The sequence below is a fragment of the Armigeres subalbatus genome, chromosome 2 (assembly GCF_024139115.2).
Source record: "Armigeres subalbatus isolate Guangzhou_Male chromosome 2, GZ_Asu_2, whole genome shotgun sequence".
Lineage (NCBI taxonomy): Eukaryota > Metazoa > Arthropoda > Insecta > Diptera > Culicidae > Armigeres > Armigeres subalbatus.
Window position 1 is genome coordinate 172,960,411 of NC_085140.1, and position 16,639 is coordinate 172,977,049.

At 38.5% G+C, this 16,639-nt stretch overlaps 1 protein-coding gene across 1 annotated transcript in view; it reads left to right on the plus strand.

Annotated features, from left to right (window-relative positions):
- The first annotated feature begins 421 nt into the window (after window positions 1-421).
- Window positions 422-16,639, plus strand: part of LOC134209382 (uncharacterized protein DDB_G0271670-like) — a 79,474-nt gene continuing 63,256 nt past the window's right edge. The window contains exon 1 of the mRNA XM_062685366.1: window positions 422-551. Coding sequence (XP_062541350.1) covers window positions 422-551 — 130 coding nt within the window. The remainder of the gene's footprint in view (window positions 552-16,639) is intronic.

Here is a 16,639-nt window from a genome sequence, read left to right on the forward strand (position 1 = left end):
TTCGGTGGCGGAGCTTTGCCGAGGCAAAAATGAAGGTTTCTCCTATTTCTTGGAGTTTTGTCTTGATGTCATTGAACTTTGTGTATTATGTTGGTCGTAGCATCAGATCCGAACTGTTTTTCCTCGCAAATTGGTGCTATGTAGTAAAAAGCAAGATGCACGCGACCGTGGATCACCTGCTTTTGCGGAGCGTTTCCATTTGAAAATTGATCCAAAAGAGTATTTGAAACTTGAGCTTGATGAATGCAGAAAATGGAATCTGTTGAAAAAATGTATTTGTATTTCACCTTCTCAATGTTTCGATTGTTTTCTGACTTCCCAACCAAATTTATCCTCAAATCACGAACTCACCCCAAATACGTGAGCAATTAAGGTGAAATCAAACACCTCTTCACTAGAAGCAGAACTTTTTTGTTTCGCCATGTCCTACATCAAAGCACTTTCGTCGGTCGGTCACGACGGCGACTGTCCTCTATTGATCTGTACAAAATGGCAACGAGCATTCCTCAATCACATCTTCCCTGTTGAATGGGGTTGTTGCTTGGGCTCAAGTAGGTACGCTGCGCACAAAAAGTTTAAACGAATCATAGAAGTTTTATAGCGCCGAGCTCGCTGTCAATTGGTTTATTGGGAATGGGTCTGTGTCTGTCACAGATTATGTTTTTTTTTCTGTTTCGTCTATCACTCTTGGCGGCGGGCGACAACGACCGACGACCACTCAATGACGTACGAACACACTGACTGTGGGCCGCAAGGAAATGGCACAAAATCGGAGCATATTAGATGAAGTATTAGTCTAATATTAGATGAAATCTAGACCAATATTCGAAAAAGCGTAACAATCCATATTTTCGTCTGCATATTTAGCATGGTAAATGTAAGAAAAGCCTTTTCAAATGAGGGTCTAGAAATAGTCTGATTTGCTCTCAATCCGTCAACGGTAGAATTGTTTCATATTTTTTCAAGATTTTGTTGACTTTCTTCATATTAATAACTTATTCTAATATTTAAAAAGAACTGGTAGTTCAGTTCTTAGGGAAAATCATTTCAACCAGAAGTCATTTTTCCACCAGATTTTTCAAGATTCAAAGCAGGACATTCAAATGCATCTTAATGAATTGCTTAAAGAAGTCCTTAAGCATACACGATTGAATCAACTAACGGCTGCTAAAATGGCAAATATCACCTCTCGTTTTCGAATGTCTATCTAAATAGACGATCAACACAACTGAATTTTTTTTCATGCATGCTGCATTGCAGAAAAGGCGAAAAAATGGTTTCCGTCGTGTTCAGATTTTACTTTGTAGAGATGTGCGCTTCTGAAATTGTGAGGAGAGTTCGCACCTTTTACCTTAAACAATTCATCTGAGTTTTTATTTGGGGAGTTCTTTAAAAAATCTTCTAAATGTTTTAAAGAAAAAGTTTTCCAAGAGATTTCTACCTTCAAATGGTTTAGGGTCATTTGGCCGTACGCCATTTGTTCGAATCCCATCTGACCGGAAGGGTCATTTGGCGGAACGCCATTTGACCAAATACCGTTTATTCGGCCAAACGGTAGTTGAAATTTGTTTCCTTATTACATGTGAAAAGTGTAGAGTGGATAGTGAAAAGTGAGTTGTAAATAGTGAGAAGTGAGATGTTTGAAGTGAGAAGGGAGATGTGAGTACTAAACGAGAAGTAAGTAGTGTGTAGAGAAATGTGACTAATAAGAATAAGAAGTAGGATGTTCGAAGTGAGAAGTAAGAAGTGAAAAGTGAAAAATGAGATGTTTGAAGTAATGAGTATCGAAAAGTGAGTTGTTAGAAGTGTATGTTGAGAAGTGAGAAGTGCGAGAGAAAAAAAGTTAAAAGTGAGTAGCGACCAATATGAAGCGAGAGGCCTGCAAGGAGTAGAAAGGTGAGGGGTGAGAAGCGTGGCTTAAGAAATAAGATATGAGTTTTTTTTTAATCTTTGTTAAGGTGTTTTTTTAATCTACAGATTTAAGTTCAACACCGGTAAGATATGAGTGGAAAGAAGTGAGACAGAAATGAGGAGAAAACCCAGACTAATCTACCTAGCGGCGATGATGCCTTTCTCGTGCATCGTAAAATGTACTGAAAAAATCTCATAAGGAAGGTCAAAAAAGCACTTTAGGGGAATAGATCGCATATTTTCTATCATTTTGCATGTTTTTGCATTAATTACTATGCATTCCCACTATCCTTGAAAAAAATTTTTTTTTTATTTTGAAATTTTTTTCCAATGGGGGACCCTTGGGAAAAAACAATGATTTTTCAATAATTCCGAAATGCAATGTCCGATCGGGCAATTTTCAATAGCAAACAATGGGACCGCATTCCCCGTCGAATGCAACTTGTTGCGAGTAAATCGGGTAATGCTAAGTTCCATAAAGTGTGTTAAAATTTGTACACATACTCACATACACACACACAGAAAGGAAAAGGAAGAAGGCAGAACGAAGAAGGAAGGAAGAAGGAAGGAAGAAGAATGAAGAAGGTAGAAGGAATAAGAAATAAGAAAGAAGAAAGGTATGAAGAAGAAAAAAGATGAAAGAAAGAAGTATAAAAAAAGGATATGGGACAGTGCCTGCAATGACAATAAGCAATGATAAAGAAAGAGAAAATTACAAAAAAAAGATAGAATGAAGAAAAACAAAGGAAACAAAAAGGAAGAATAAAGGAATAAAGAATGGAGAAAAACGAAGGAAGCAGGGAGGGAGAAAAAAGAAGAATGAAGAAAAAATAGGGATTGTTCTGATTTCTTACTTTTTAATTTTCGATTTTTGACTACTCACTTTACACTTCACACTTAACACTTCAAACTTCTCACTGCACATTTCTCACATCTTACTTTTTACTCCTCGATCCCCATTTGTCACTTCCGACTTCTCACTTCTTATTTCTTATAAGTAATGGAAAAATTCTCATTCCTTACTTGTCACTTGACACATTACAGTGTCACTACTCACTTCTCATTTCACACTTTTCGCTACTCATAATCTAAGGACAATTATTTCACCTTGAATGGCGTTCAGCCAAACGGAATTCGGACAAATGGTCTGCCACCATTCAGTGAACTCCAACAGAAGGATTTATATAACTATGAAAATTACATTTCTTCAGGAGAGTTTTTTTTTCAAAAAAAAACTGATCGCAAATATCCACAATTTTCGATCAATTCTGAAATTCTTCAAAACTCCTCCTCGAATTACATGGTTTTCCTGGTACTCTTTTCCATATTTTTGACGTAATTACATTTGACATTTATCGATAAGTAATTCTGAATTCTTCTGGGCGTTGCTGTCAGATTTATTTGAAATATCACTTCAGGGTAGGCTTCAAGTGAGGTATTTAAGGAGCTCTTTCAATAATTCATTTCTGAGTTATTCTGTGCGAAGTAGTCCAAAAAGTAGGTCATAGAGGAAGGTTCATGAAAATTGACGATATTTGATAATTTTTCCTAAAAGCAAAATACTTTGAACTCCCCTTACTCGATGGTAAAGCGAATGTATGTTGATACCACGACTATTTCAGCAAATGTATTCAATTTTCAATTTTTGTATTTCCTGCTGCGCAATTGCTTGAATTTCGACACGGAACGTCAAAAATTCCACTCCATTTAAATGCCATGCGGACCAAAATCTTGCGGAAAATCTACCCCAGTTAGAAGACGACCTTTGCTGTGCTGAAATTGGATATCGATGGCAGTGTTGGGAAAAACTTAAATTCTTAAATCTTTTCCAAAATTTAAATCAAGCATGAGTCAAACACCACCCGACTCATGGCACAGAGAATCGTTCATGATTCGACTCGCGGTTTGCATCATTGCTTGATTTCTGCGTGTTATTCTCCGTCGAATTAATCGAATTTACTTTCTTTGCTTAAAACAATGGAAAATAAATCTATAGGTAACATAAAATACGCTTTTACTGGGATTTGGTGCTTTTGAAGCGAAATCTATTTTGGCAAATGAGCGGAACGATGCGATTCTGCATGCAAAACTCAAGCACGATGCTCTCCCTGCAGAATTGCAAGCGATCTGAAATGGGACGGAAGTTTTGATTTTCTGAGCAGATATCTATTCAGTATCACCTGTTTGGAAATTATAAGGACCGTGGACCATATTCCTGAAGGTGAAAGCTTCAGCCAGAATAGACTTTTAAAAAATATGATCTAATTAATTCATAATCACAGTATCTACTTTTGATTATTTATTTTTATTATTATTTATTATTTAATCAGACTAAGGCCGAAGTGGCCTGTGCGGTATATAAGAGTCTTCTCCATTCGGCTCGGTCCATGGCTACACGTCGCCAACCACGCAGTCTACGGAGGGTCCGCAAGTCATCTTCCACCTGATCGATCCACCTTGCCCGCTGCGCACCTCGCCTTCTTGGGCCCGTCGGATCGTTGTCGAGAACCATTTTCACCGGGTTACTGTCCGACATTCTGGCTACGTGCCCGGCCCATCGCAGTCGTCCGATTTTCGCGGTGTGAACGATGGATGGTTCTCCCAACAGCTGATGCAATTCGTGGTTCATTCGCCTCCTCCATGTACCGTCCGCCATCTGCACCCCACCATAGATGGTACGCAGCACTTTCCTTTCGAAAACTCCAAGTGCGCGTTGGTCCTCCACGAGCATCGTCCAGGTCTCGTGTCCGTAGAGGACTACCGGTCTAATTAGCGTTTTGTAGATTGTCAGTTTGGTACGGCGGCGAACTCTATTCGATCGGAGCGTTTCGCGGAGTCCAAAGTACGTACGATTTCCAGCCACTATGCGTCTCCGAATTTATCTGCTGATATCATTTTCGGCAGTCACCAGTGAGCCCAAGTACACAAATTCTTCTACCACCTCGATTTCGTCACCACCGATGCAAACTCGCCTTGGGTAGCTCACATTGTCTTCTCTTGAACCTCTTCCTATCATGTACTTCGTCTTCGACGTGTTGATGACTAGTCCGATCCGCTTAGCTTCCCTCTTCAGTCTGATGTAGGCTTCCTCCATCTTCTCAAAGTTACGTGCCATAATATCTATGTCGTCGGCGAAACCAAATAGCTGGACGGACTTATTGAAATACGGGCAGCAGGGACTATGTCCAAGGGCTTGACGATCCCTCCCCAGGCCATCTGCGAGTTGTGGGGCTTGCCTAGGATGTGGTGGGGTTTGACAGTGGGCCCTGTTAAACCTGTTAAATGGAATTGCATGTCGCTAGGTTTCGCAGGTTGCGACAGGATGATCTACGATGAATTACATCTACTTTTGATAGGTATTTTAAAAAGAGTTATTTAGGTTATTCGGAAAACAATTTTCCGGGTTCGATACCTATCATTGCTTCTATCATTACATACAAACATATTTTCTAACGAAATTCTATACACCAGACGATCAACAACTGAAAGTCATTAAACTTCAATTCTATAGTTGCAACAGTCTTGCAGATATTGGACAGGGAACCGCTGAACTTCAAAACTATACGAAGCTCCATGGCAGCTACATTGAGCTGCACATTCAACGTTTGAAAAAAGCTTTGACTTCTAAAATGAGTTGCCGTTAATCGAAAAGTTAGCAAACTAAGCATTGGTAACAAATTAAAAATTGAAAGATTTGATTTAAGCGTTTTTACTAAAACATATTAAAATATGAACTTTAACTCACATTAACTATGAACATAATTTGTGTTGTGACCGCTCGAATCAAATTTAAATCCATCGAATCACGCAAACAATCTGCGTACTGAACAGAAGCACGATCAAAGACGCACTAATAAATTTCCATTACAACTACATAAAGCCGAACGAAAACTTTATGCTAACGATCTGCGTGATTATTAGTTAGCCTAATGATTGTTAAATTTCTGTTCAGAATTAACAGCAGTCAATAGAAAAAGGAATGAAATATTTCTTTAACATTTGCTGCTACTAAACCCTAGCGTACTGGTTTCGTGGGACCAAACCCCAGGGAGTGGTTACCCTCCAATACTTTTTCCGAACTAAATCTATCACATGTTGTGCATATGCACACCCAAAAAATAAATCTGACAATTATTGTATAAAATCTGGGCATATACAATTCTGTAAGCTTTTTATACAAATATTGTATTAAAATAATACAAATCTGTATTATTTCAATAAAATAATTGTATTAAAATCTTCCGAAATTGTATATGCCCAATAATCTCTGATTTCTGTAAGGTTCTTATGCAGAATTGTATTAAAATCTGCCATCCGCTGGTTGGGTGCATAAATAGAGTCCTAAAATATTTGTTTATTATTAAGAAACCTACCAAACTTCAAACATATTTCTGTCTACTCAGTACATTACCACCTAGAATGCCCACTGTAAAAAAAAATCAGTGAAAAAAATTATAATTTTCAATTTATTAAGTCGCTCCATAACCAGCGCGAATTGGCCCATTGTACATCGATGAGTCGGAGATTGATCGAGACGCTGCAGACGAGTGTTGAACCAAGCGTATATGTGTCAGCATCTATCTAAACATCACGAGTATGACCAGACATGAATGGGAATCAGAATTGCGTGTTCATGTAGATTAGGGTGTCCCAGTGCGAATATTATTCCAATCACTATTACTTAAGCACATTTGAATGTTGAAATAATTTGTAAAATGATGCTCTTTATTTAAGAAGTTATTTCGAAATCGATTTCATTAACATCACAGCATTGCTTCAATGTCAATCAGACCACTATTGCACATAAATTAGCAACACAAAGTAAAAAAAGGGATCACCTTAATACACATATTGTCGACAATTCGCATACATGTGAGCACGGCCAAACAAACTAGCGGATGGCACTCGAAGTCGCGAAAGATGTCGAGGTCATGCCAATCTAATTTGTGTGACAATAATAGTCGGCCCCAGCCAGTTGAGAATAGCACCACAATTGAATTCACTGCACGTGCGTTCCAATTTCTGCTGGTTACTAATGGAGATTTCTTTTCTCTTTCCATCTCTTTGCAGGTATCTACTGGTTAATTTTGTAAATTATACAGGGGATGCTCATTGTTGGTAAGTGAAAATGACGGAATCAAGCGAAACAGGATACTTTTGCGATGTTCATTACTTCCAAGAATGGTGCGACACTCACTGGCAAAGTTTATGCACCTACTGAATCATTTAAAAAGGCTATTTATAACAAGTCGTTTTAGATTTCACCTCCAGTTGATTTCAACATATTCATTGAAAAAAAACCCTCTGTATAAGTTTGATGACTCGTCAATTTTCTCCAGCCAAGCATATGATGTTGCAGCCCCGGATCGAATCACAACAGCGCAAAATGTCTCCTAAATATTTGATGGTCCCTTGGGAAGTGGACGAACGACCGACTAATGTCAATTGCATGCATTCCTGATTTCGCTTTACGCTCCAACGGCTATGATTGGGCGTCGTCGTCACCGCCCGACCAGCAGCCTCGATGACGACGGTGACCAACATAAAACGCGATGGATGCGCGTGTGCCCTCCATATCCCTGTTCACAAATCAACCTGGTTCGGTTGGCAACTGTCGTCTAGATGTATGTCGCGTTATGTAACCTGCATTTGAAATTAGTCCACGGCATGATGGATGGGATGCAGATGGAGGTTGCTTGAAGGAAAAAGCATTTCGTCTACCTGAATGAACGCAAGCTAATTGGATAGAGGGGAGTATTCCAGGAAGAAACAGAAAAGTTCGAACAAATATTGCAATCGATACAGATCAATCACGAATTGGTGAATTAATTATCAATTCGGAAGAATTCTGTGAAAATACACTTGATGCATTTCACATAAAAAAAAATATTTCACTTACCTCAAGAGTGTATAGCTCATCAGTTATATTTCAAATCAAATCAAAAAAATCCTGAAGATTAATTCAATCGCAACAGAATCCTTCATTGGTGTCTAGGTTGTTGCGACTAATACGTAGATTGTGTAAAAACAACAATACCGCGACTATGAGAATACCCACGCACGACACGACTATCGGAACCTTTACCCTAAAATTGTTTTTTGTTTGTTTCAAGTTGTTTTTCTTCTCTGCAGATAGGGACAAAGACAATATTAGCAGCCTCCTTTGTTTTTTAGTATTCTAGTAGCTTTCTAGCAACAAATACACTCTTCTTTTTTTGTTTCACAGTTTTACAACTTAATGCTTGTACATGAGTGTTAGATAAAGTATTGTACTTCCAGTTGAAAACCGAAGTGAGCTCTCGCGACAATCGAATTTTCTCCCGTTTCCTTTTGTCGCAACTACGTCGCGACTAGTGCGCATCATGGCGCATGGCGGTGGCATAGATGCGCACTAGTCGCGATGCAGTTGCGACATCAGGAAATAATGAAAAACTCAATCGTCGCGAGAGCTCACTTCGGTTTTCAACTGGAAGCACAATATATGGTTAATTCAAGGATAGAAAATATAATATTACGTTAGGAGAGATAACAAATCAAGATTATTTTTATGTTGGTGATGTCTTTTTCATTAGTGGATTTGTGCAAACATTTTCTTGTGACGGGAAGAGTAATTTAATAAAATATCGAATATAAATGCCGTATTTCGGTAAACAATACAGCGAAACTAAACAATATGAGTTCCATTCGAAATAAGTCGATGAAAAAAAATGTATAATAATCCGGATTAGGATCCTTCTATTGATTTAACCTTTTATCAATTTTAATGACGAACACCACAAATCTAATATGGGCGATACATTTTGTCAAATTTTCGTGTAATAAAAATGTTTGTCTTGGAAAAAAGAGCTCGATGAACACAACACAAAACATTATAATTTATATTTTAATTTCACATTTCATCATGCTAGCCTCATGTTATACGAAGATATACGAAATTAACCATTTTAAATTGTCTTAGCAACCTCGCAGGTAATAACTGTGGAAGTGCAGTTGATTCAAAAGTATAAGATTGCTAATGTCGTTCCTGTTCGGGTGACTAACATCTAGGTTAATTTGACCAAGTGTCTCACATATATTTCTCATTTCCTCTTTTTAGTGTACACTTCTCACTTCTTACTTCTCATATTTTACTTCTTCCTTTTTGCTTTATATTTCTCACATTACATTTATCCCTTTTAATGTGTCAATCCTCACCTCTCAATTTTGACTTTTAACTTCTTGTTACTCACTTTTTACCAGGCATTGCAATATCATCTGAGCACAGGATATTATCTTTGTTTATGCAGAGATATTATCCCTAATCAAAGAGCGCTCTGGAAATATATTATCATTTGAGCATTAGATGATGATCCTGATACCCTTCTCTTCTCACAACTAATTTCTCACTTTTCGCTCTTGCTTCTCACACATTTCACTTATTGCTTCTCACTTCCCAAATCTTATTTCCCACTTTTTGCATCTTACTTCTCATTCTTCTGTAGTGGTCGCTTTGATGCCAACAGAAGATACACATTTCATTCGAGTAGGAATGTTTTTGCAATGTTTCGGTTCCTATGGATTGCATTGGCCAGTCCAACTAGTTTTCCGTCACTTCTCTAGCATGTGCGATCTTCTACTAATCCTATAACGCCACTGTTGACAACTTCGATTGATTGCATGCAAGTCTGTACAAGTTACACGATTTGTGTTATTGGGTGTTCCATGTTCTATTGTATCAAAATTTCTGAATTTGCATCTTTTGAATATTGAATCTAGAATCATTATATTTAACAAAGAAATTTATATTTACAATTAAAAAAACATATTTACAAAATAATGCAAAAACACTTCTCGCTTTTCTTTTTTTTGTCTTCATTTGAGAGGTTTTCAGCCCTAGGCTGGCTCACCTCTGACAATCTCGCTTTTCTGTTATCAATTCTCCAATTTCAATTCTTGCTTCAATATTTGCTCCCACCTATGCAATCAAAAATGATAATTTAAAAAGGCAACGCTGACAAGTTCAAACTGGAAATAAATATTTTGGCTCTTTAAGTACATTTCTCCACGAAAAATTCTTCGGAATTTCCACAGGATTTTTTTATCGGAATTTCCACGGGAATTTCCACGGGAAATTCTTCGGAATTTCCACGGGAAATTCTTCGGAATTTCCACGGGAAATTCTTCGGAATTTCCACGGGAAATTCTTCGGAATTTCCACGGGAAATTCTTCGGAATTTCCATGGGAAATTCTTCGGAATTTCCATGGGAAATTCTTCGGAATTTCCACGGGAAATTCTTCGGAATTTCCACGGGAAATTCTTCGGAATTTCCACGGGAAATTCTTCGGAATTTCCACGGAAAATTCTTCGGAATTTCCACGGAAAATTCTTCGGAATTTCCACGGGAAATTCTTCGGAATTTCCACGGGAAATTCTTCGGAATTTCCACGGGAAATTCTTCGGAATTTCCACGGGAAATTCTTCGGAATTTCCACGGGAAATTCTTCGGAATTTCCACGGGAAATTCTTCGGAATTTCCACGGGAAATTCTTCGGAATTTCCACGGGAAATTCTTCGGAATTTCCACTGGAAATTCTTCGGAATTTCCACGGGAAATTTTTCGGAATTTCCATGGAAAATTCTTCGGAATTTCCACAGGAAAATTCTTAGGAATTTCCAAGGACAATTTTTCGGAATTTCCACGGGAAATTTTTCGGAATTTCCATTTTTGGGAATTTTCACGGGAAATTCTTCGGAATTTCCACGGAAATTTCTTCGGAATTTCCACGGAAATTTCTTCGGAATTTCCACGGGAAATTCTTCGGAATTTCCACGAGAAATTCTACGGAATTTCCACGGGAACATCTTCGGAATTTCCACGGAAAATTCTTCGGAATTTCCACGGGAATTCTTCAGAATTGCCACAGGAAATTCTTCGGAATTCCACGGAAATTCTTCGGAATTTCCACGGAAATTCTTCGGAATTTCCACGGAAATTCTTCGGAATTTCCACAGGAAATTCTTCGAATTTCCACGGAAATTGTTCGGAATTTCCACGGGAAATTCTTCGGAATTTCTAAGGGAAATTCTTCGGAATTTCCAAGGGTAATTCTTCGGAATTTCGACGGGAAATACTTTGGAATTACCACGAGAAATTCTTTGAAATTTCCACGGGAAATTCTTCGGAATTTTCATGAGACATTCTTCGGAATTTCCACAGGATTTTTATCGGAATTTCCAAGGGAAATTCTTTGTAATTTCCACGGGAAATTCTTCGGAATTTCAACGGGAAATTCTTCGAAATTTCCACAGGAAATTCTTAGAAATTTCCACGGGAAATTCTTCAAAACTTCCACGGGAAATCCTTCGGAATTTCCACGGGAAATTCTTTGGATTTTCCACGGGAAATCCTTTGGATTTTCCACTGGAAATTCTTCGGAATTTCCTCTGGAAATTCTTCGGAATTTCCTCTGGAAATTCTTCGGAATTTCCTCTGGAAATTCTTCGGAATTTCCTCTGGAAATTCTTCGGAATTTCCTCTGGAAATTCTTCGGAATTTCCTCTGGAAATTCTTCGGAATTTCAACGAGAAATTCTTTGGAATTGCCACGGGAAATTCTTCGGAATTTCCAGGGGAAATTCTTCGGAATTTCCAGAGGAAATTCTTCGGAATTTCCATGGGAAATTCTTCGGAATTTCCACGGGAAATTCATCGGAATTTCCAGGGGGAATTCTTCGGAATTTCCAGGGGAAATTCTTCGGAATTTCCACGAAATTCTTCGAATTTCCACGGAAATTCTTCGGAATTTCCACGGAAATTCTTCGGAAATTCCAGGGGAAATTCTTCGGAATTTCCTGGGGGAATTCTTCGGAATTTCCAGGGGAAATTCTTCGGAATTTCCAGGGGAAATTCTTCGGAATTCCCAGGGAAAATTCTTCGGAATTTCCAGGGAAAATTCTTCGGAATTCCCAGGGAAAATTCTTCGGAATTTCCAGGGGAAATTCTACGGAATTTCCAGGGGAAATTCTTCGGAATTTCCAGGGGAAATTCTTTGGAATTTCCACGGAAAATTCTTCGGAATTTCCACGGAAAATTCTTCGGAATCTCCTCTGAAAATTCTTCGGAATTTTCACGGGAAATTCTTCGGAAATTCCAGGGGAAGTTCTTCGGAATTTCCAGGGGGAATTCTTCGGAATTTCCAGGGGAAATTCTTCGGAATTTCCAGGGGAAATTCTTCGGAATTTCCAGGGGAAATTCTTCGGAATTTCCACAGGAAATTCTTCTAATTTCCACAGGAAATTCTTCGGAATTTCCACGGAAATTCTTCGGAATTCCAGGGAAATTCTTCGGAATTTCCACGGGAAATTCTTTGCAATTTTCGCTGGAAATTCTTCGGAATTTCATGGGACATTCTTCGGAATTTCCACGGGAAGTTCTTCGGAATTTCCACGGGAAATTCTTCGGATTTTCCACGGGAAATTCTTCGGAATTTCCACGGGAAGTTCTTCGGAATTTCCACGGGAAGTTCTTCGGAATTTCCACGGGAAATTCTTCGGATTTTCCACGGGAAATTCTTCGTAATTTCCAAGAGAAAGTTTTTGCAATTTTTACTGGAAATTCTTTGCAATTTTCACTGGAAATTCTTCGGAATTTTCATGGGACATTCTTCGGAATTTTCACGGAAAATTCTTCGGAATTTCCACGGAAAATTCTTCGGAATTTCCACGGGAAGTTCTTCGGAATTTCCACGGGAAACTGTTCGTAGTTTCCACGGGAAATTGTTCGGAATTTCCACGGGAAGTTCTTCGGAATTTTCACGGGAAATTCTCCGGAATTTTCACGGGACATTCTTCGGAATTTTCATGGTTTTTTTTCGGAATTTCCACGAAAAATTCTTCGGAATTTCCACAGGATTTTTTTTTTCGGAATTTCCACGGGAAGTTCTTCGGAATTTCCACGGGAAATTCTTCGGAATTTCCACGGGAAATTCTTCGGAATTTCCACGGGAAATTCTTCGGAATTTCCACGGGATTCAAAATTCTTCCACGGGAAATTCTTCGGATTTTTTACAGGAAATTCTTCGGAAATTCCACGTGAAATTCTTTGAATTTCCACGGAAAATTCTTCGGAATTTTCACGGAAAATTTTTCGGAATTTCCACGGGAAATTCTTCGGAATTTCCACGAGAAATTCTTCGGAATTTCCACGGAAATTCTATACAATTTTCACTGGAAATTCTTCGGAATTTTCATGGGACATTCTTTGGAATTTCCACAGGATTTTTATCGGAATTTCCACGGGAAATTCTTTGGAATTTCCACGGGAAATTCTTTGTAATTTCCACGGGAAATTCTTCGGGATTTCCACGGGAAATTCTTCGGAATTTCCACGGGAAATTCTTCGGAATTTCCACGGAAATTCTTCGGAATTTCCACGAAATTCTTCGGAATTTCCACGGGAAATTCTTCGGAATTTCCACGGGAAATTCTTCGGAATTTCCACGGGAAATTCTTCGGAATTTCCACGGGAAATTGTTCTGAATTTCCACGGGAAATTGTTCTGAATCTCCAAGGGAAATTATTCTGAATTTCCACGGGAAATTCTTCGGAATTTCCACGGGAAATTCTTTGCAATTTTCGCTGGAAATTCTTCGGAATTTCATGGGACATTCTTCGGAATTTTCATGGAAAGTTCTTCGGAATTTCCACGGAAAATTCTTCGGAATTTCCAAGAAAGTTCTTCGGAATTTCCACGGGAAGTTCTTCGGAATTTCCACGGGAAGTTCTTCGGAATTTCCACGGGAAATTCTTCGGATTTTCCACGGGAAATTCTTCGGAATTTCCATAGGAAAGTTTTTGCAATTTTTACTGGAAATTCTTTGCAATTTTCACTGGAAATTCTTCGGAATTTTCATGGGACATTCTTCGGAATTTTCACGGAAAATTCTTCGGAATTTCCACGGAAAATTCTTCGGAATTTCCACGGGAAGTTCTTCGGAATTTCCACGGGAAACTGTTCGGAATTTCCACGGGAAATTGTTCGGAATTTCCACGGGAAATTGTTCGGAATTTCCACGGGAAGTTCTTCGGAATTTTCACGGGAAATTCTCCGGAATTTTCACGGGACATTCTTCGCAATTTTCACGGTTTTTTTTCGGAATTTCCACGAAAAATTCTTCGGAATTTCCACAGGATTTTTTTTTTCGGAATTTCCACGGGAAGTTCTTCGGAATTTCCACGGAAAATTCTTCGGAATTTCCACGGGAAATTCTTCGGAATTTTCACGGAAAATTCTTCGGAATTTTCACGGGAAATTCTTCGGAATTTCCACGGGAAATTCTTCGGAATTTCCACGGGAAATTCTTCGGAATTTCCACGGGAAATTCTTTGCAATTTTCACTGGAAATTCTTCGGAATTTTCATGGGACATTCTTTGGAATTTCCACAGGATTTTTATCGGAATTTCCACGGGAAATTCTTCGGAATTTCCACGGTAAATTCTTCGGAATTTCCACGGGAAATTCTTCGGAATTTCCACAGGAAATTCTTCGGAATTTCCACAGGAAATTCTTCGGAATTTTCACAGGAAATTCTTTGGAATTTTCACAGGAAATTCTTCGGAATTTCCAAGGAAAATTCTTCGGAATTTCCACGGGAAATTCTTCGGAATTTCCACGGGAAATTCTTCGGAATTTCCACGGGAAATTCTTCGGAATTTCCACGGAAAATTCTTCGGAATTTCCACAGGAAATTCTTCGGAATTTCCACAGGAAATTCTTCGGAATTTCCACAGGAAATTCTTCGGAATTTCCACAGGAAATTCTTCGGAATTTCCACAGGAAATTCTTCGGAATTTCCACAGGAAATTCTTCGGAATTTCCACGGGAAATTCTTCGGAATTTCCACAGGAAATTCTTCGGAATTTCCACAGGAAATTCTTCGGAATTTCCACGGGAAAGTCTTCGGAATTACCACGGAAATTCTTCGGAATTTCCACGGAAATTCTTCGGAATTTCACAGGAAATTCTTCGAATTTCCACGGAAATTCTTCGGAATTTCCACGGAAATTCTTCGGAATTTCCACGGAAATTCTTCGGAATTTCCACGGAAATTCTTCCGGAATTTCCACGGAAATTCTTCGGAATTTCCACGGAAATTCTTCGGAATTTCCACGGAAATTCTTCGGAATTTCCACGGAAATTCTTCGGAATTTCACGGAAATTCTTCGGAATTTCCACGGAAATTCTTCGAATTTCCACGGGAAATTCTTCGGAATTTCCACGGAAATTCTTCGAATTTCACGGAAATTCTTCGAAATTTCCACAGGAAATTCTTCGGAATTTCCAAGGAAATTCTTCGGAATTTCCTCGGAACATTCTTCGGAATTTCACAGGAAATTCTTCGTATTTCCACTGGAAATTCTTCGGACTTTCAACGGGAAATTCTTCGAAATTTCCACGGACATTTCTTCGGAATTTCCACTGAAAATTCTTCGTAACTTCCACAAGAAATTTTTCGGAATTTCTACAGGAAATTCTTCGGATTTTCCACGGGAAATTCTTCGGAATTTCCACGGGAAATTTTTTGCAATTTTTACTGGAAATTCTTTGTTATTTCCACGGGAAATTCTTCGGAATTTCCACGGAAGTTTTTCGGAATTTCCACGGGAAATTCTTCGGAGTTTCCATGGGAAATTGTTCGGAATTTCCACGGGAAGTTCTTCGGAATTTTCAGGGGAAATTCTCCGGAATTTTCACGGGAAATTCTCCGGAATTTTCACGGGACATTCTTCGCAATTTTCACGGTTTTTTTTGGAATTTCCACGAAAAATTCTTCGGAATTTCCACAGGATTTTTTTTTGGAATTTCCACGGGAAGTTCTTCGAAATTTCCACGGGCAAATTCTTCGGAATTTCCACGGGAAATTATTCGGAATTTCCACGGGGAGTTCTTCGGAATTTTCACGGGAAATTCTTTGGGATTTCCAAAGCAAATTCTTCGAGGTTTCCAAGGAAAATTCTTCGGAATTTCTAAGGGAATTTCTTCTGATTTTTTTTCCGAAAATTCCAAGAGAAATTCTTTGGAACTTTCACGAGAAATTCGTTGGAATTTTCACGTTAAGTTCCTAGGATTTTTCACGTATTTTTTTTTTTTGAATTTTCAAGGAAAATTGTTTAAAATTTCCTAGAAAAATTGGTGATGCTGCACGTCGAGCACATCTTCACTTACTGTCCTTTCCAGATAAGACTGATTTACGATTAACTGCAGTATGGGCTCATTAAACATCAAAAATTAATTGAGCTTCCGAAAAATTCTGAACAAGTTAGTCAAATGACACGCAGATGAAATTTTACAACACAAGGGCTAAAAACCTCACTAAGAAAGATTATGCTGATTATGCTGAGGGTGGCTGGGTTCGATTCCAGGTGCCGGTCTAGGCAATTTTCGGATTGGAAATTGTCTCGACTTCTCTGGGCATAAAAGTATCATCGTGTTAGCCTCATGATATACGAATGCAAAAATGGTAACTTGGCTTAGAAACCTCGCAGTTAATAACTGTGGAAGTGCTTTTAAAGAACACTAAGCTGCGAGACGGCTCTGTCCCAGTGAGGGATGTAATACCAATAAGAAGAAGAAGAATAAAGATTTAAAAAAACACATTTCACAACACTGGATACCACTCTTGTTTCATCCCAAGCTACCTATTTTTTATTGAACAAAATAGAAAATTTGTACTACCTCTACAATATCT